At 43.7% G+C, this 18,866-nt stretch overlaps 2 protein-coding genes across 3 annotated transcripts; one reads left to right on the forward strand and one right to left on the reverse strand.

Moving 5' to 3' along the window:
• The first annotated feature begins 390 nt into the window (after positions 1 to 390).
• Positions 391 to 5,216, forward strand: LOC127342059 (cell division cycle 5-like protein). The gene is made up of 4 exons (XM_051367991.2): positions 391 to 714; positions 1,299 to 3,014; positions 3,435 to 3,716; positions 4,430 to 5,216. The coding sequence occupies exons 1-4, from the start codon at positions 538 to 540 to the stop codon at positions 5,012 to 5,014; spliced, it is 2,760 nt and encodes a 919-aa protein (XP_051223951.1). The 5' UTR covers positions 391 to 537; the 3' UTR covers positions 5,015 to 5,216.
• A 721-nt stretch (positions 5,217 to 5,937) lies between these two features.
• Positions 5,938 to 10,693, reverse strand: LOC127342060 (putative ubiquitin-conjugating enzyme E2 38). Of its 2 annotated transcripts, none has more exons than XM_051367993.2 (6): positions 10,579 to 10,693; positions 8,729 to 8,979; positions 8,596 to 8,659; positions 7,583 to 7,722; positions 7,133 to 7,459; positions 5,938 to 6,352 (listed from the first exon to the last, which is right to left on the reverse strand). In XM_051367993.2, the coding sequence occupies exons 1-6, from the start codon at positions 10,646 to 10,648 to the stop codon at positions 6,092 to 6,094; spliced, it is 1,113 nt and encodes a 370-aa protein (XP_051223953.1). In that variant the 5' UTR covers positions 10,649 to 10,693; the 3' UTR covers positions 5,938 to 6,091. The 2 variants fall into 2 exon arrangements, with proteins under 2 accessions (XP_051223953.1, XP_051223954.1); XM_051367994.2 differs by having other exon boundaries at positions 7,163 to 7,459; positions 10,579 to 10,691.
• Positions 10,694 to 18,866: the final 8,173 nt, after the last annotated feature.

Consider the following 18,866-nt stretch of genomic DNA (forward strand, 5'->3'; position numbering starts at 1 on the left):
CAAACGCGTCTCCGCCTGGTCCCACCTGAAACGGCCGAGTCAAGGACGTTGACCTGAATGAAATGACAAACTAACGAAAATTGTTACACACAGACTATGGGTAAAACTGAGCACAATTCAAATCTAATGGCAAAATTGGGCACAATTCAGATCTACTGGCAAAACTGAGTGTTCCTCGCGGTGTAGTGGCAAACCAATAATTAACCCATATAGAAAACCGAAAAAGAAGCGGAACAGAGGCACTATGCGGAGAATAAAAAGGGCCAGGCCCAGAACGCAGAGGCGGTGCGCGGTGCTCACGATACCGCCCGCGTTAGGCGGTAAACAGGCTTTATCCTCAACCCAACCCCACGGTCTCGTTACCCAGCCCCGACCCACCCAACCCTAAACCCCCTCCCTCCCCCCCTCAAACCGCCCGGTCTCGCCGGAGCCGCTCGCCCGGCCGGGGGCGCGGCGGAAGCGAGACCCCGGACCCCCTCTGCGGAGGAGAGCACATCCGGTAGGCCGAGCTAGGCCGCAAGGGAGGAGCCAACCAAGATGAGGATCATGATTAAGGGCGGCGTGTGGAAGAACACGGAGGACGAGATCCTCAAGGCGGCCGTCATGAAGTACGGCAAGAACCAGTGGGCGCGCATCTCCTCGCTGCTCGTCCGCAAGTCCGCCAAGCAGTGCAAGGCCCGCTGGTACGAGTGGCTCGACCCCTCCATCAAGAAGGTAATGCGGCTCCCCCTAACCTCCTGTTCCTCGCGTGCTGGTTACTACTAGAAATTAGAGGATCCCGCGCGCAATTGTGATGTGGAGTGATTTGGAAGGAGCCCTAGTTGCAATGTGGTGTTCTGAAACTGGAATTTCATATATAGCTGCCTTGTGAAATAGCTATTCTGTCATCGAATATCTGTCTTTGCACGATGTTAAGCTGTTAACATGTTTTCTGCCATAACATATCATTAAAATATGAACGAGTTATGGTAAAGATGTTAATATACATACCCCACTTGACAACTCTAAATAGGATTTTTAATTCTGTATTAGCATTGTCATCTGATTCTTGAAACTTCAACATTTTGTAAAAACCATGTAGAACTTAACTGAACCGGATTTCAGTTTGTGTGAGGTTTACATTGTTTCATTCAAGTTGGATTGAATGTTTCAAAATAACCGCCAATCTTCTCATGTGATAATGATGCTTCATGCTTCTTTCAGTTGATTACCTGCCCTATTATGGTTTCAGTTGCCTTTGGTATAATAATGGTTTTGTCATTTCTTTCACTTAACTAACTCGTGTCTGTTGACTCCAGACTGAGTGGACAAGGGAGGAAGATGAGAAGCTACTCCACCTTGCTAAGCTCATGCCTACTCAATGGAGGACTATTGCACCTATTGTGGGTCGGACGCCATCTCAGTGTCTTGAGCGGTATGAAAAACTGCTTGATGCTGCCTGTGCTAAGGATGAGAATTATGAGCCTAATGACGACCCAAGAAAGTTGCGACCTGGGGAGATCGATCCAAATCCTGAGTCAAAACCTGCACGCCCAGATGCTGTTGACATGGACGAAGATGAAAAGGAAATGCTTTCTGAGGCAAGGGCTCGCTTAGCTAACACCAGGGGTAAGAAGGCAAAACGAAAGGCAAGAGAAAAACAACTTGAAGAGGCGAGGAGGCTTGCGTCACTGCAAAAAAGGAGGGAACTGAAGGCAGCTGGTATTGACAACCGGCACAAAAAAAGGAAGAGAAAGGGAATTGACTATAATGCTGAGATCCCTTTTGAAAAGAGACCCCCTCCAGGCTTTTATGATACGGTGGGTGAAGACAGGCCACTTGAGCACATACAGTTTCCAACTACTATTGAGGAGCTCGAAGGGAAGAGAAGAGTGGATGTAGAGGCTCAGTTAAGAAAGCAAGACATTGGCAGGAACAAAATTCTGCAGAGGCAGGATGCCCCTGCCGCAATAATGCAAGCAAATAAACTCAACGACCCAGAAGCAGTCACAAGAAGGTCCAAACTAATGCTTCCACCACCCCAAATTTCTGATCATGAATTGGAGGAGATTTCAAAGATGGGTAATGTCGGTGATCTTGCTTTGACCGAGGAGCTTGGTGAAGGAAGTACTGCTACTAGGACATTGCTTGCAAGTTACTCCCAGACTCCAAGGCTTGGTATGACACCATTGCGAACTCCACAACGAACTCCAGGTGGGAAAGGTGACGCTATTATGATGGAGGCAGAGAATCTTGCACGTCTAAGGGAATCACAAACACCTCTTTTAGGAGGCGATAACCCAGAGCTTCATCCATCAGACTTCTCTGGCGTTACACCACGTAAGAAAGAGATACAGACTCCAAATCCCATGGCAACGCCTCTGGCTAGCCCTGGCCCTGGTGTTACCCCAAGGATTGGTCTGACACCCTCCAGAGATGGAAATTCCTTTGGTTTAACTCCAAAAGGTACCCCATTCCGTGATGAGCTCCACATAAATGAAGAGGTGGAAATGCAGGACAGCGCTCAGCTCGAACTTCGTAGGCAAGCTGAGTTGAGAAGAGGTCTGCGATCTGGTTTTGCTTCCATTCCACAGCCTAAGAATGAGTACCAGCTAGTTATGCCACCCATCACAGAGGAGAAGGAAGAATCTGAAGAGAAAATTGAAGAGGATATGTCAGACAGGTTAGCACGAGAGAGGGCTGAGGAACAAGCAAAGCAGGAGGCATTGCTCAGAAAGAGATCAAAAGTGTTGCAGCGGAGTTTGCCTAGGCCACCTGCTGCTTCAGTGGAGATTCTCCGGCAGTCTCTGCTTAAAGGTGGAGAAAGCAGAAGTACCTTTGTGCCTCCTACATCAATTGAACAAGCTGATGAGCTAATAAATGAGGAGCTCCTCAGTCTCCTTGAGCATGATAATGCTAAATATCCTCTTGACGAACAAACTCAAAGAGAGAAAAGGAAAGGGAACAAACGTCAGACGAATGGGGCAGCTTTCATTCCTGAAATTGAAGGTTTCGATGAGCATGAACTGAAAGAGGTACACCTATTTCCCCCCTCCTTTTATTATTGTTATATAAATGTTGAACTGCATGTCCAATTTAGTGATAACATTCATCCATTTTTCTTATAGTATTAGGTACATCAATAATAACTTGAAATCATGTCTGCTCATCAGTATAAATACCTCAGTGAGTAACACAGTAAAATAATACAGCAGGTCTAAACCATTCCTTTTTGGACCCGTGTGATCTTAATTCTGACTGTAATAGCTGGCTATAACTAATCTGTTCGCATTGAATGATACCCTGGAGGGACAAGTAAATTTATATAGTGGGAGCTATATATAGCACTGCACTAACAAGACCATCTTAGTTACATGTTTTAGCTTTCTTAGTACTGTTATTTGTGTATGTCATGTATACCGCCTTTTCAAATCGCTTCATTTCTTTGTTGATAGGCAAGTTCTATGGTTGATGAGGAGATTCAGTATCTTCGTGTGGCCATGGGACATGAGAATGAATCTTTTGTGGATTTCGTGAAGACACATGATGGATGCCAAGAGGACCTTATGTTTTTCCCGATGAATAACAGCTATGGTCTTGCCAGTGTTGCTGGAAATGCTGATAAAATTTCTGCTTTGCAACACGAGTTTGAAATTGTGAAGAAGAGAATGGATGATGAAGCAAAGAAAGCTTCTCGTCTTGAACAGAAGATCAAACTGCTGACACAAGGATACCAGGTTAGCTGGGGATGATGCGTTATTTTCTTTGTAGTATCTCTATTAATTATTACTTTTCTTCAGGCAACATGCTATACAGCCTAACCTGGCTACGCTAAATGCTCATGGTTTCTGCGGCTCATGTATAGCCGACCAAAAAAGCTGTATAGTCGCCATAAGTCGCTGTATAGTCGCGAGTCGCCGTGATTTTTGGAAAACAACTCGGCGACTATACAGCGATTATTCTGCGCCTATACAACGACTCAAACCATTTAAAATGCTTCTCTGTAGTTGGTTTAGGTACACTTCTCTTTCATCTGCCTCCCTTAGGCTGTTATGTTAGCTGCCACTTTAAAATGCACTATATGGAAGCCACTCCAGACTATAAAATACTACCTCTGTCCATAAATAGATGTCTTAGATATGTCAAAATTTGGATGTATCTAGACACTATTTAGTGTATAGATACATCCAAATTAAAAAAATTCTAAGACATCTATTTATAGACGGAGGAGTATTATACTATTATTAGAGCTGTCACAAATCAAACTTGCACAATTTGCAGAGGAATACAACTCTTTAGTAATTGCTCCTGCCTTTGTTTTTTTAACTTGATATTCTGGATTAGTTCTACCGAAACAAAATTGTACGATACTGACCACATATTGTTTCTAGCTTTTCCATGTTGATTTGCAATCCTGATAGTTTGCTTTATTTGCTTTTTGATTCGTCAGGCACGGGCTGCAAAATTGGGATCACAGATCCAAGACACGTTCAAGCAGATGAACACTGCAGCAACGGAACTTGAATGCTTCCAAGAGTTACAAAAACAAGAACAGATGGCTGGTGCCTATCGTGTGAGAAATTTGGCTGAAGAAGTGAATAAACAGAAAGCATTAGAACGTACTCTCCAAAGCCGCTATGGTGATCTGTTGTCTGGTTACCAGAGGATCCAGGAACAATTGGCGGAGTACAAGAAGCAACTTAAGCTGCAGGAGGCGGCAATGGAGGCAGAAAGACGTGCTAAAGAGGAGGCAGTAGAGACAGAAAAACGTGCTGAAGAGGAGTCAGTAGAGGCAGAAAAATGTGCTAAAGAGGAGTCAGTAGAGGCAGAAAAACGTGCTAAAGAGGAGGCAGTAGAGGTGGAAAAACGTGCTGAAGAGGAGGCAGTAGAGGCAGATAAACATGCTAAAGAGGAGGAAGCCGCAGCTCAAAATCATGCTGCTGAGGAGGAAAATGAGAAAAAAAGTCCAAGTGTTGAAGAGGAATCAGGACAAATAACTATGGTTACTGATGAAGAACCTGCAGGATTCACCTAAATTGGGGTGAATTCCATACTACCAAATATCAGCGCAGCCTTAGTTTTGTGCACTGAATATCAGATTCGTGCAGTTTCTCTTTCTGTTTTCCCCCCTTGTGGGTACCAACCCACTAATGGCAAACACCCTGCTGTGGTTGTCAACTGGAACCTGTAATAGGTTTTCTTCCGGTTGAGGCAGTAGGATCTGTTTTTCCTTGTGATTGCCAGAGTCTCACCATGTGCTATAAATGTGAGATTGTATGATGCATAGTATGCCCACAACTCTCCGCAAAGAAGACTACGGTCATAAGCATTGTTCGAACTACACAGGTGTACTGACTCTTTGCGCAGGATAGGAGGCTTTGGATATTTATGTATGTACCATTAAGTTCTCTGCAAGGCTGATAATTTTCTTAGCCTTTTTTACCATTTTACAACCATGAAACTTGTGTTAACATGATTTTTAAAACAAATCTGGAATGCATTCATCCACATATTATTTAGTTGATCCTAGGTCTAGAAAACCTTCTCTCAAGTCTTGACCATGAATCACACCAAATTCATACTACTATATAAGCATGGTAGTCATGCCTCACATAACTTGTCCTACTTTTTTTTTTCTCAGTTCTTCATTGAAGCTAGATTTTTAAATTTAAATTTTGCAGAGCTATGACAAAAGTAAGAAAATGTAAAAATATGAAAAATAAAAGTAAAATAAAAAAGGCAAATGATGTAGGAATACTTCGTGCTCATAGCTGAACCTAAATAGCTTATTGTTTTGCAATTTGTGCTGATTTGATCAAACTTAAACACATTACAAACTGTCTTGGGTTGCTCAAAATATAAAAGCCAAGTTTCATTGCTCATCAAAGTGGCACAGGTTCTATTGCCATGTTCGTGCAGGTACAAGGTAACATGATAAAACCACAAAGAAAGGATGCGAATCTTGTTCATCACATAGATAAAAAATAGCAAGTGCTAAACTACAACCAGCTCTTGAGAGTATTAATAACCTGTTTGATCTGCCAAAACATTTGCTTCTAATATAATTACGTGAACTTTGCAATCCCCAGATATCTTCTGACACAAGAGAATCCTAGCTAGTAGACACAATCTCATCTGTAGAATGTCTCTTCAGTTCCAGCGCACGAAACCTGTTCGCGGCTAGCTCCTTCTTAAGAAGTTCAGTTTGTGCATCCAGGGACTTCTTGAAACGCGCAAAGCACTTGTTGCGGACGTATGTCCGGCCATCTTTGACCAATGATCCAACGATCATGCCAGATGCATATGCACCGCATGCCTCCAGGATGGCCTGCTCCCGCTCATGGAAATGGCACACAATAATGGTCTCAAAATTCTGCAGAAAAACGCGAGGCCTATAAGAATGAGTTCAGTGACTTGAAGAAACAGTGCACCATAGGTATATATCTGAAGGATGCATTTTTACTATGTTAGATAAACCAATTTCTACTCATAATGGGGTGTCGTTGCCTTTAAAAGATTGTACATGATGGTGATGATATCTCGAAAACTCACTCCATTTCTTCTACATTTTATAGAAATACAATGGATATGTTATTTCTTAAAATGTGTAAAACTTGAACTTGGTAAATTAATGTCACAACTCCCAAGAAACATCTCCCCTATGGGTCGTGTGAACTGGCGCTGCTAATATGAGTTTATGGAGATGACAAGTACAATTGATACAATGGGAAATATTCATCAATTAATCAAAACTGAGAGTTGATTATATAACCAACTGTATAAACAACTCCCTAGTATAAAAAATATCCATATAACCGCGATTATATGACCAACTGTATATCTTTTTTTTACTTGATCTAAAAAGAAAAAGTATTTTTTCGGACTTTCCTTGTAAAAGTAATTTATTAAATCCAAATTCTGAAAAAAAGAATAATGTGATTTCAAAGTTCTCTGAAAGAAATAAACATAGAAAATTCGATTTGCTTAAATATGGTAGGAGCTGATTTAAAAATAACACTGACTTTAGATGATTTTGGATCTATGCAGATCATTTTTTGAAAGAGTATCAGAAGTGTCACAGCCATGACACAACTGAAATTCTTCTTTTACAGCATGAAGACTGTTAGGCTAACCAACACAGCACTAATAATACCTTGGCAAGAAATGAGGGTTCTGTGATTACCTTTGGGGGGTTCTGAAGTGAATACAACATTGTCTTGCAGGATAGTAGAAATGCAGTGGTATTATATGCCAGGGAATGCTTCTCTTTCGAGCTGAAGAGAGCTGGCTCATTGAAGTAGGGTTTATCATTCAACACAAGGCCCTGGATGGAGACCAACACCTGCAGCATGGTGGAATTTGACTTTCCCCATTTCTCAGATCCAGAACCCAGCCAAGTGTTCAGAAGGCTATGGCAAACTTTTCCACTCTCGTACAGATTTGGATTTATCCGAAGTCCACCTGAACGGTAATGAACTTTCTGTGCATATTTAATAGGTTTCTGTTACCAGATTGCATCTTGGAACACGGGTGTGAAGGAAATGGTGAAAATAAGTGTGTGTGTATGTGTGTCTGTGGGGGGGGGGGGGGGGTGCTAACATACCGGTGGACATTGAGGATATCCAGGAGGAAAGTGAACATCAAAGAAGAACAGACCATCATGATATGGAGTTCCAGCAGGCCCAATAATAGCAGCCCTAAGTAGATCAATCCTATCCTCATAAACTCGAACATATATAGATTCTGCATAATTGAAACCAAACCCAGATTTAGGGTGCAAATCCTCTAAAAGAAGGACTGGTTGCAAATATGAAACGAAAACGTGACACTAGGACCCATATGGCACACCAGGTTAGGAATTGCAAACAGTTTCCAGCTTTCTCATTCTTCAGAATATGAAATGATTATACTTTCTGGAAAAATGACATATCCACTAAGACAAGATCTTGTGGACAAGGGGAAACAATCCACATGACAAGATTGTATGAAAAAGGGCCAATAAATGCAGGATATAACAATGACATAGAACAGTGCATCCTTTGAAGTTTCTGAGCGACGTTCATGCACATATAAATAGCATTAAGGAAAAACTTAAATAATTTGAGCATGAATTGTGCCAATTTTGGAACTCCGCAGTCAGAAAAAAATTAGCAACCCAATTAAGTTTTGAGAATCAATGAGATAATGCTACAGTTATGGGCAAGTGTTTACAGGTCTTTTTTAGGGACGATGGTGGCATACAGTCCAGTGACATTCTTACAGACAAAAATGGAGTCAAGGAATGTTTGAACACATTCGAGGGGAGCATGAACAACGCCATGAGTAAATTTGGGACCCAACAGCCATGTCAAAACTCACACCAACACAACCAAGTTAGAAGAATCAATAAATATATGCTGATCAGATTTAGATAGTGTTTTGAATTGTGATATACCTTCTAGTTAACACATAATTGATATAATATATTTATTGGGGAAATTAATAAGATATAATCAGCATAAACAACAGCTTGGTGACAATAATAAAGGACATGTAGAGGCTATTCCTAGTCAATGCACGGATAGTCTGATCAAAACAAATGTACTTGTTTTATCATATATAAAGGTATGTACCAACCTGGTAGATCTCTCTGTAGAAGCTTCCATTCATTTTGTATTGTTTTCGCCCAATCTTTCGTGGCCTGCTCACATATTGGAGGTGCGAAGTTAGTTCACAGTTGCGTCAAAAGAAGCAGGGTTCAAGAGCATACCTTCCCCGGTGAAGTCTTTGCATAGTGGTGGTCTGAGTAATGTTGAACAACATCAAATTGGTTAAATGAATTGTAATCGTCATTCTCAGATCCATGTGCTTCCTTTATCATGGAGATGTTACTTGAACATTCAGGATCATGCTTTTGCAGTGATAGTGTCGTACCAGCCCCACTTGAAGAGGGATCCAATTGACTGTTGTTTGCAAAGATATTAAGAGTAGAGTGTGGAGCAGCACCTGCAATCCAATGGACTGTGGACCAATGACGACATTATCACTAAATTTGTACGTACTCTCAGAGTTTAGGACAGGGATACAGAATGGGATCACATCTAATGCAGACTATAGCACATATCTTGTTCAGATTCACTGTGATAATGCCACTGTTACTCGAAAAGAATACCACGGATAAAGAAACTGCATTTTGGAAATTCATCTGAGCATAACGTACTAGTACTAGGTACTTCATAACCAGCCTGTTTCCGGTCTTATATATTCCAGTTTGCAATTTTCAGTGCTTTTGTTATTTATAGCTTTGGCCTCAAAGTATTGTGTCTCTTTTTCGTTAGTACTAAGGTATTGTTAAAATTAATATTAGTACGAGAGCACGAAATTTCAACCTAGTAATACTAGTATTTTTGTATCCCTGCTTTCAGTACTAACGAACGTAAGCTAGTTTACGTGTCAACTTTTGTGAAAGTTGGGTGCTTTTTTTAGAAAATCTTCAGTATCTATAAAACTAGTACTACATGTAACTGTAAACTAAAATTAGTTGTTATTTCCACATGCAGTGAATACGACAAGTAATTCAATCTTCATTTACATACAGCACCAAAGTAACTGCTTCCGTATACCAACCCTCCAGACCCCATGAACTCTTAAGTGGCTGCAATTCTTTTAGATATTGGAAGTACAGCTGTCCAGGTAGCTGTACCCGGTGTCATTCTTTGCATTCAGTAAGACACAGAGTATTTATTAGTCAAGATTATCAAAGTCCTAGATCCATTTCAGGGCGTGCTTTACTGAGTACTCAAATAACTGAAAGTGCCCATTTTCAGATCACAGCTGATACTGTTTAAATTTAAAATACAGGAGGAGAAAAATGTTTTTCTAATAAAGGATGGGTTTGATGTAGAGTAACAAACTTCGAAGTTTGTTGATGAATTGATCACAGGGAGACATGGATTCATGATGCCATTTCACATCCAACCAAACTCTAAAATGAATGGGATGGCTAGGAGGAACTAGCCAACCAAAAGTAAATGGCATTGTCGAAATTCAATCTGAAGCCACCCACGGCATGTGGTGCTTAGCCTGTAATAGAACCCTAGGCTTCCTTCATCCAACCAAACTATAGCAGCTCTGTAATTCTATCTAGATATCAACAAATGTGGTAGATGTGGTGTGATCCTCACTGGAGTATTTGGTACAATATAAATTGCGCAAACCATTGTGAGCCCTTTGTTTTGACTTGTAAAAGAAAATGCTTCTAAGCTCATCATATCTCAACTGAGTACTTGTTGGCTTCCTAAAAGTTAATACATACGGTTCAATAACAAAATGACTGCAAAGATGTAAATATCCAACCATCCTGATACAACTATATATCTGGACCATACAGCCGCCAGACTATCTGAAGATTTCAGTCCATTACGACTGCTCAACTAGATATGCAGTATCCCTACACCCCAGCTGGTGGAAGAAAGAGTGACATCACCACGCCATCAACACCAAGAGAGAAACATATCCAATAAATAAACAAAGCCCAGTCCACAATAAATAAATAAAGCCCAATATTTACCAGACTACCAGTGATGAATAAATCGTGTTAATTGGGGAAAGGTACATCACCTTTCTTCTTGTCATCCTTCTTGTTCTTCTTGCCTACTCCAAACAGCTGAAGCAGCTTCTTCAGAACCATACTTTAGCAGGAAAAAAAAAGCACCTGAAAAGCATGAGACGCCATCAGTGTGGAAAGGTTCTATCACATTCATGACAGTAAAGAATATTTGTTTTTCTTTCGTTTCAATTCAAGAACTCGTGTTCATCGGCCCCTTGTTCATGGACGGAATCTCAGGAGTCCAATCAGCGCATGAGTGACGCCATGGTGGGAACAATGGATCCGGGACACCCCACCAAACCCAAGAACAGGCAAAAAAAAAGAAAAGAAAAGAAACAGAGCAAAGCAAGAAAACCCCAGGAGCCAAGAAAATCTTGGTTGCAGGCCAGAAAACCCCAGAAGTCAAGAATTATCAAGATCATCAACAAAACTCCAGCGATAGATTGCAGGCAGAGTACACAAAAAGAAAAAAAGAAGAAGATTTGGGAGCATGCATCTCGGATGACACCATCATCAAGATTAAGCCCTCCACAAGTCAAGAAACAAGAAAAGAGATGAGCACGATCAAGAAGAAGAGAGCAGAGCAGGACGGAACGGACGCGGAGGAGGGGGGAGACCGGAACCCTCGCCTGTTCTTTCCTGGTGCCGCTGAAATCGAGTCGAGTCGAGCTCGTGCTGGGGAAGGAAGGGAGGAAGGGAGGGAGGGGTTTAGTAGGCGAGGTCTGCGGAGGGGAATGGAGGGTCACACCACACGGATGGAATGGACTAGGCTACGGCGACATTCTTAGGGACTTAAGGTGAACACCTCGCGTGCCAGGGAGGGAGGAAAAGCTCGTATCTTCTTCCGATTGATCGCACCACAAAGGTTAACAAATCTGGCCGCGGAAGTCACGCCCCGGCCCGTGACTGACTGCCAATCCAGGATATGTAAGGCCATTTTCCTCCCTGATTTGCCTGCTTCTTCGTCTCAGGAAACCAAGAGAGGGCAATGGCAACCGGCACCAACGGCCCTACCGACTGCGCTGCTAGCAAAATTTTGCGTAAATGGCCGGATCGGGGAGAGCGCCCCGCACTTCCTTTTCCGCGTACAGTCGTAAATGGCCGTAAACACGACATACAAACGAAGGCAGCATGTCACATGCGTCGCGGTGTCACAACCTGAAGCTACTGCTGAATTTCCATGTGTTGTCGGCAACAGGGAAGGGTTCAGTTAACCAACGGTCAAGATCGTCAGAACTTCATGGGACGGCTCCATTTCAATTCTGTTTGAACTGTCGCATGTGACAAGTTATCTTCAGTTTGTAAGGCTACTTTAATCCGAATCGCGGCTCCTCTAGGTACTCTATATAATCAGGGAGAGTGGGTGGCTGGGTGGCGCGATCAATGAAAAACCCTAATTCCTATTCCAGTTTATCAGTTCTTCCTTTTACAACACCTGTGATCAGGTCAGGTTATGGAAGGATCCGACGGTTCAGTTTTGTATTGACCATTTGACTCTGATCCAAAATTGTTTCACGATGAGTTAATAACACCAGCGCTACACCAACTTGTTTTGGACGTGCATTTCACACACAAACTACAAGTTGTGGTACGGTGGTAGTACATAAACTTGATTTTTGGGTGCAATATGGCAGCCTTGGATCATGACGTCCATCATGCCGTCCTCATTGTAGTAGGCATCATCGGCTGGCATGGGAGCCAGCTGGATCGGGAGAGGCTCCTGCATGGTGGGCGGCATCGTGAGCGGGTAACTCATGGGTGCCAAATGAACCGGAGGAGGCTGCATGGTCGCTGCCATGAAGTCCGCCATGGATGCCGACTGCATAGTTGTCAGGTCAAACTAGCACAACATTTAGGTTCCAGGCACCTGGCATGGAGCCAGCGGGCACCACCTGTGGGGTCTTCGAGCAAAGCGCCATCACGTGGCTCAGGTCCAGGGAGCCCGGTGAGGGCCCCGTCATTCGCACAACCCGTCTCGTGGCGAGTAGGAGAACTGGGCTGGTGCTACCATTTACTCGAAAGTGGAGGGCGCATGCCCGAGCCCGTACACACACGGCTGCACGGCCGATCTTGGAGGCAGCAAGCGTGATGCAGCCCGCCCTACGGACGATACTCCATCAAGGCCACCAAGTTCCCGAGTGGACCCATGACACGAGCACACACCAAAGCCATACAAGTCGAGGTGAATTCGCTCCTCTCCACGCTCGACCTCGACAAACCATTGAACGGCGTGCTATCTCAACCCAACTACTTATGTGTGCTTAGGTACGAACCACGAGAAGATTGGCACAGCCGCCAGGAGGGGCCGGCACTGCCGCTCAGGGGTAGCGGCACTGCCGCCCTGCACCTCGCTACCAGGAGAAGACTGGCACTATCGCCAGCATGGGCCGGGACTGTCGCTGCCCCAGTGCCACCCTACACCTCACCACCAGGAGAAGACCGACACTACCGCCCAGGCTGATACTGTCGCTGTGACAAGGGCGGCACTACTGCCTAGTAGTTCGAACTCCAGATATGAACCGTTATTGGCCCATTGTGTGGGTGTGTTTATTCCGCACGAAAGTACCAAAATACCCTTAAGTCGAATCTTGTCTCTATGAGCAACCGTACCAGCCATTTCTAGGGTTAGACAAAACATTTGGAGATTATCCCTTGAGCTTATCTTCCTCGTCCCTTCGGGATTATGACTCCTTTGTAGTCCAAGGCATTCTTTGTAGAATTTGGAACATCTTGTGTGTGATTCTAGTGGTCTCCCCACGTATTTGTCTGTTGTTCTTCATCGATCTCGTGATTCTACCCCAAGGTCTCTCTCACTTGATTCTATCGGGGTGGTTATCGAGCCACTAAGAGTAAATTTGATTTGTATCGGGTTGTGAAGTGTGTGAGTTCGTTGTATTCTTCGTGGTCTTGGTGTTTCCCTTCTCACCCCCACCCCCCCCCACCCATGGTCAGTTCGTGGGATTGGGCACAAATCCGTGACTCAAGTCACATTAGGGCGGGTCACAGTCTCACCGATGACCCACATCTCAGCACTGTTGGCGCTCGTCGCGGCAATCTGCGTGAGCATATTCCGGTTGATCATCAAGAGGGCCTGATGCGCGACCGAGTTTGCAAGGGCATACACGCTGGCATTGGACTGCATGGCTTGGAGATGCTCCGCCTCCTTCCTTCGTTCCTCGGTTGCGGCGGCCTTGAGCCTCCGCGTCTTTGCTGCTTTCCTCTGGTCCACCCGATTCTTGATCTTGTTGGCCTTCTCCTTCGCCGTCAGCTCGAGCTTTGGCTTCTTGGTCGTCGTCGTGACGGTGGGAGGCGTCGCGACGCCTGCGGGAGGTGCGTTGGCCATCTCTCCCTAGGTTTCTGGGAGTGTATTGGATTTTGGAGACTAACTGACGGTTCAGAGGCCTACGACGTCTACGTTTTGTTTGCGGTCATGTAAAGCAGGCATAGATTTTGGCCGGCTTTAAATCCGCCGCGAACGAAACTTGATTTGAGTCTTGAGGTTGGGCCAGGATTTTGTCCCCGACAATCTATTCGGACGCGCTGGGACGGATCACGGATGGCCGCCATGACGCCAGCGGCTAGGATTTGCGCGACGCTTTGACCGTTGCCTTTTGCTTGTTGCGTGAGCGGGCGAGCTCCGAACATCTCTCACGGTCTCACCGGCATATCCGGGACGGGACATCTTATACAGTATTTTTTCTTTTAATTTGTGACTCGAATGACGCTTTCAAAAGTCAGTTGCAAGTATAGGGTCACCGAGGAATATTCCGTCGCAATCATAGTGTAACTAAAAAAGAATAACAATAACAAAAGTAAATCCGGTTACAACCTATAGAATAATCTGAAAAATACATATTGCAACTGGCCTACGCGAAATCACCGCGGAACATCCAACGGATAAGGAGCTGATTGATTGAGCTCTAAGCTATTTTTCATTCCTCTAAGGGTTAATAAAAACCTAAAAAAATTAGCGGAAATTCAAAACAGAACGTAAAAAAGGCTTAGCCAGCATATAGATAAAAAATAACAAAAGGTGGCGCACCAGTTGGCAAAACGGAGAAATTAGATCAAGGGAAACATGCACTATCTCATAGAACCAAAATTTTGTTCCAAATTTAGAAGCTTTTTTCGTCAATCTTAAAGACCCATCAACCAGTTTCTTGGACTTAGTCTTTCGAAGATATCCATAGAGATAGGGTGCCTATGCGTTCATAGGGACGAGTGCATATGCGTATTTCGCAAAAAGGGTAAATAAAAATTATAACAATACAATTGACATAAAAATAACAATAACATTTTGACATAAAAATAAATTTTTAATTTCAGGAGAAGCGGAAGTTCATCAGAATTCGATGCTCTAAAACTCACGAAATTCATACTCCTACATTCTAAAATAAATGCTGCACCTTTTCTTTATAGATATAAATATATCTACACACTAAAATTCGTCTACATACATCTATATGTAAGCAAAGCTGGGGCACTTATTTTAAGACGGAGGTAGTACTTGGGAAAACAAACTTATTAAACGGTGTAGCCACCCATCCAAGCTCACAGTAAGGTTAACCTGCCGCTGAATCGATCCCGAAACCCCCTGAGTCGTTCCCCATCCCATATTCCCCGCACACCACCACCACCAATCCTAAAATCCTCACTCTCACGTCTCGCTAGCCATGGAGGAGAAGAGGCGGTGTCTGCCAAGGAGGCAGCACTAGTAGGGAAAAACCTACCAATCGCGTGCCATTTTTGGCTACCAGCCGCAGGCTCTGGCTCGCTACTGGTACCTCGCCATTTGTAAGGTCCTACTAGTCGCGTGCGTACCCAACACACGACTAGTATGTCAGGTACTAGTCGCGTGCGCACCCGGCACGCTGCCAATAAGTTACTAGTCGCATGCTCTTGTCCGGTCCGCTGCCAGTTATTTTTTTGGCTATTAAAAAAAAGCTGGGACCAGTGCCTAGTTGTCCATGTGATTTTTCACAAAACACCCTACAAGAAAAAAAAATAAAGCAATCGAGTCCATGTCGCCTCTTTGTGGCGTTGACGAGATCTAGGAGAGGATCCGGTCGCTAGCGCAGGGCATCGGCGGTGGCGAAGCAGGGCGTGGGAGGTGGGTGTTGGAGGTGGTCGCCATCGTATGAGAGGAGCAGGTCATCGACGGTAACGGAGCGGTGGTGGAGCAGGGCGTCGAAGGTGGTTGTCGGAGAGGAGATGGTTGCCGTTGTCGGAGAGGAGGTCACCGCTATTCGTTGCCGGAGAGGAGGTGGTCCCCAGAGGTGGTGGTCATCTTTGGGTAGAGGAGGAGGGAAAAAATGGGAAGATGAGGAGGGGAGAAGGTGGAGGAGAGGAGAATGGACAGAATGGAAAGAGGAGGAGGGATAAAGTGGAGAAGGTGGAGAGAAGGAATTTTTTTGAAAATTTTCATGGAAATGCAAAACCTGAAAAAACTCTGTTTTCCTTTTCGATTTTTTGGAATCTAAAAAGTCTCTAAACACCTGAAGGGCGTTGAAATCGGATGTAAAATTTTGCGTAGATACATTTTCATATAAAGTTTTTTTTTTCCATCGGAGGTCGTTTGCAACCAGAAAAGCTATTTTACCCAAACATGACGCCATTTTGCATACTATATCGAAATTTATGTTTCTTAATTTTCCTTAAAACTAGATGGCATAACACATGGCCATCTCAAAGGATTTTATTTTTTGAATTTTCCCATTTTGAAAACGGCTAGTATTTTGCCGGATTCGCACCTGTCAGCCTAATATATTGGGAGCGGACGGACAAAGGCACACGCGACTGGTATGGAGGAGTGGGTACTTTATGAACCCGAGTACAACTTGGTCCCACATACTATTCGTGTGCGCTACCCTCCGCTACGTTGCCATTACGCGCCTACCAGTCGCGTGCGTATTTTTGGCACGCGACTACTAATACCAGTCACGTGCGTTTAGATGGGTGCACTGCCAATGAACGTTTTCCTATACCGTTTTCCCTACTAGTCCGACATTCACCGCTTCAGCTGCGGTGGCGGTAGCTGCGAAGGAGGCGGCGGTGGCTACAACGACTACCAAGGGGGCGACGGGGGCCGCGAAGGATGCGGCTGCAGTGGTGTTGACTACGGTGTTAAATGCCAACAAGACTATCACGACGATTTGGGACATGGCGTTAAACGCGAAGGACACTACTGCGGCGGTGATGCAAGCTTCCAAGAAGCGTAAGTTCCATCTTATTGACGAGGACCATAATCCACCGGGTAGTGGAGACTTTGATGATGGGGAGAGTGGAGATGTCGACGATGGGGGGGGGGGGGGGGGGAGTGGAGACGTTGACCATGGGGGGGAGAGTCCATCTAATTAATCAGTTGGCTCCCCAATGCCGTTCTCGGCGAATGTGGTGGAGTGAGCCCAAAACCTTAGGGTTTGGGGGTGCGGGTGCTAGAGAAGAACTGCCCAATGGCGGAGGTTAGATGGATCGCCTAGGGCGGCAGCCGAATGACAGAGGATGAGATTTGAGGAGGGAAGGGTGGCAGGCGGCATGGGAGCCTCGCTGGCCACAGATGGTGATGGCTGGTGGTTTGGCCGGTGCTGACGACGAGGGAGATGGAGGTCGTCTCCGGTGGTGCAGCAGGGTGTTAGCGTTCTCCTTCCGCCTACTCTCTACCGGCAGGCCTGCAGTGTTGTTCTTCCACAACTCCGGCATACACATGTTCTTCTTCCCCACCTTCTCCTCCTCTTCTCACTTCTCTGTGACAGGTATAGCTTTCCGGAAATCATCAACTCTTGCTTTTTGAGCATGTTTTTACCAATCTGGTATCCGCTGATGATCCATATTCTAAGATACCCACTTTCTTTACGACAATATCTTGTATGCTGACAAGATCCATGAAGTAAAAGAGGGGTATGGACTCCATCCTATAAATTAAATGTATAGAGGCTACTCCGGAAACCGGAGGTACAGTCAATCGTAAACTAGGATCCAACATAACATAAAAGTCCACAAAGGAGCAAGTCACTTCGATGCGTAGTTTTTTTTTTTTTTTTTGCTAAGGGGCATCTATGGTACATAAGTGTCACCCGATGTAACAAGATTATTTGAACGCCTGTGTGCATCTTAGCTATGCAGAGATCGGTGTAATTGTTTTCATAAGTAATAAAGCGCTCATTATTAAAAGAAAGTGTCACCCGATGTAACGACTCCTCATGCATGTATTTTTTCAGTAAGCCTTCTAGACCTTGTGGCCCAGACATCTTTAATAATTTCCATGGCTTAATTTATGCTTGCTAGAGTTGTATATATTCATCTACTATTTAGATTTTTGTTCATACCTTCATATACTTCAACTCTCCCATGACGTTTATATTTTATTCATTTTTTAAATTTTTTTATCCATTTTCATTGTAATTTTCTAATTTTTCTTATGCAGGTTGGTCAATGGTTTGACCAAGGTTATGAGTCCAAGATGTCTGTTCACTCACAAAATTTGAATTGACCAATAGTTAAGAGGACATAAATATTCCCCCGCAAAAAAAGGGGACACAAATTTGTTTTACATAATAATTTCCTATTGTCTGGCAATTTCAAAACTATGAATAACCCGTGTTAGCATGGTTTTTAAAACAAATCTGGAAGGCATTCATCCACATGGTATTATATTGCCGACACACAGCTAATCCTAGGTCTAGAAAACATTTTCTTGACCATGAAATCGCATCAAATTCATACCATATATATGCACTTGTGTCAAAATATAAGCACCAAGTACTAAACTTTAGTTGTTAGAGTCATGCCTCACATAGCTCCTAGTTTTGTTCTCAGTTCTTCGTTTAAGCTGATTTTTTAAATTAAAGTTTCACAGAGCTATAATAAAATTAAGAAAATGTAAAAATATGATTAAAAAACTTAAAAAAAGCTTGATGATGTAGGAATACTTGGTGCTGATAGCTGAACCTAATAGCTTATTGTTTTTCAATTTGTGCTGCTTTGATCAAACTTTAAAACATGACAAAATGTCTTGAGTTGCTAAAAAATAAAGCAAAGTACTTTCATTGCTCATCAAAGTGGCACAGGTTCTACTGCCATGTTCATGCAGGCACCAAGGTCGCATGATAAAACCACGAAGAAAGGAAGCAAATCTTGTCCATCACATAGCTAACAAATAGCAAGCGCTAAACTACAGCCAATTGTTATAGCACCATCTCTTAAGAGTATTACTAACGTGTGTGATCTACAAACCGACTTTCAATTTTAATTTAATTACGTGAACTTTGCAATCGTCAGATATCTTCTGACAGAAGAGAAT

This window comes from Lolium perenne, chromosome 3, assembly GCF_019359855.2.
Source record: "Lolium perenne isolate Kyuss_39 chromosome 3, Kyuss_2.0, whole genome shotgun sequence".
Classification (NCBI taxonomy): Eukaryota; Viridiplantae; Streptophyta; class Magnoliopsida; order Poales; family Poaceae; genus Lolium; species Lolium perenne.

Coding starts and splice junctions, on each gene's coding strand:
- LOC127342060 (XM_051367993.2), bottom strand. CDS start 10,648: ATGGTTCTGAAGAAGCTGCTTCAGCTGTTTGGAGTAGGCAAGAAGAAC. Junction 8,980..10,578: donor GAAGGATGACAAGAAGAAAG/GTGATGTACCTT, acceptor ATTGGTCCACAG/TCCATTGGATTGCAGGTGCT. Junction 8,660..8,728: donor CAAAGACTTCACCGGGGAAG/GTATGCTCTTGA, acceptor ATATGTGAGCAG/GCCACGAAAGATTGGGCGAA.
- LOC127342059 (XM_051367991.2), top strand. CDS start 538: ATGAGGATCATGATTAAGGGCGGCGTGTGGAAGAACACGGAGGACGAG. Junction 3,015..3,434: donor ATGAGCATGAACTGAAAGAG/GTACACCTATTT, acceptor CTTTGTTGATAG/GCAAGTTCTATGGTTGATGA. Junction 3,717..4,429: donor TGCTGACACAAGGATACCAG/GTTAGCTGGGGA, acceptor TTGATTCGTCAG/GCACGGGCTGCAAAATTGGG.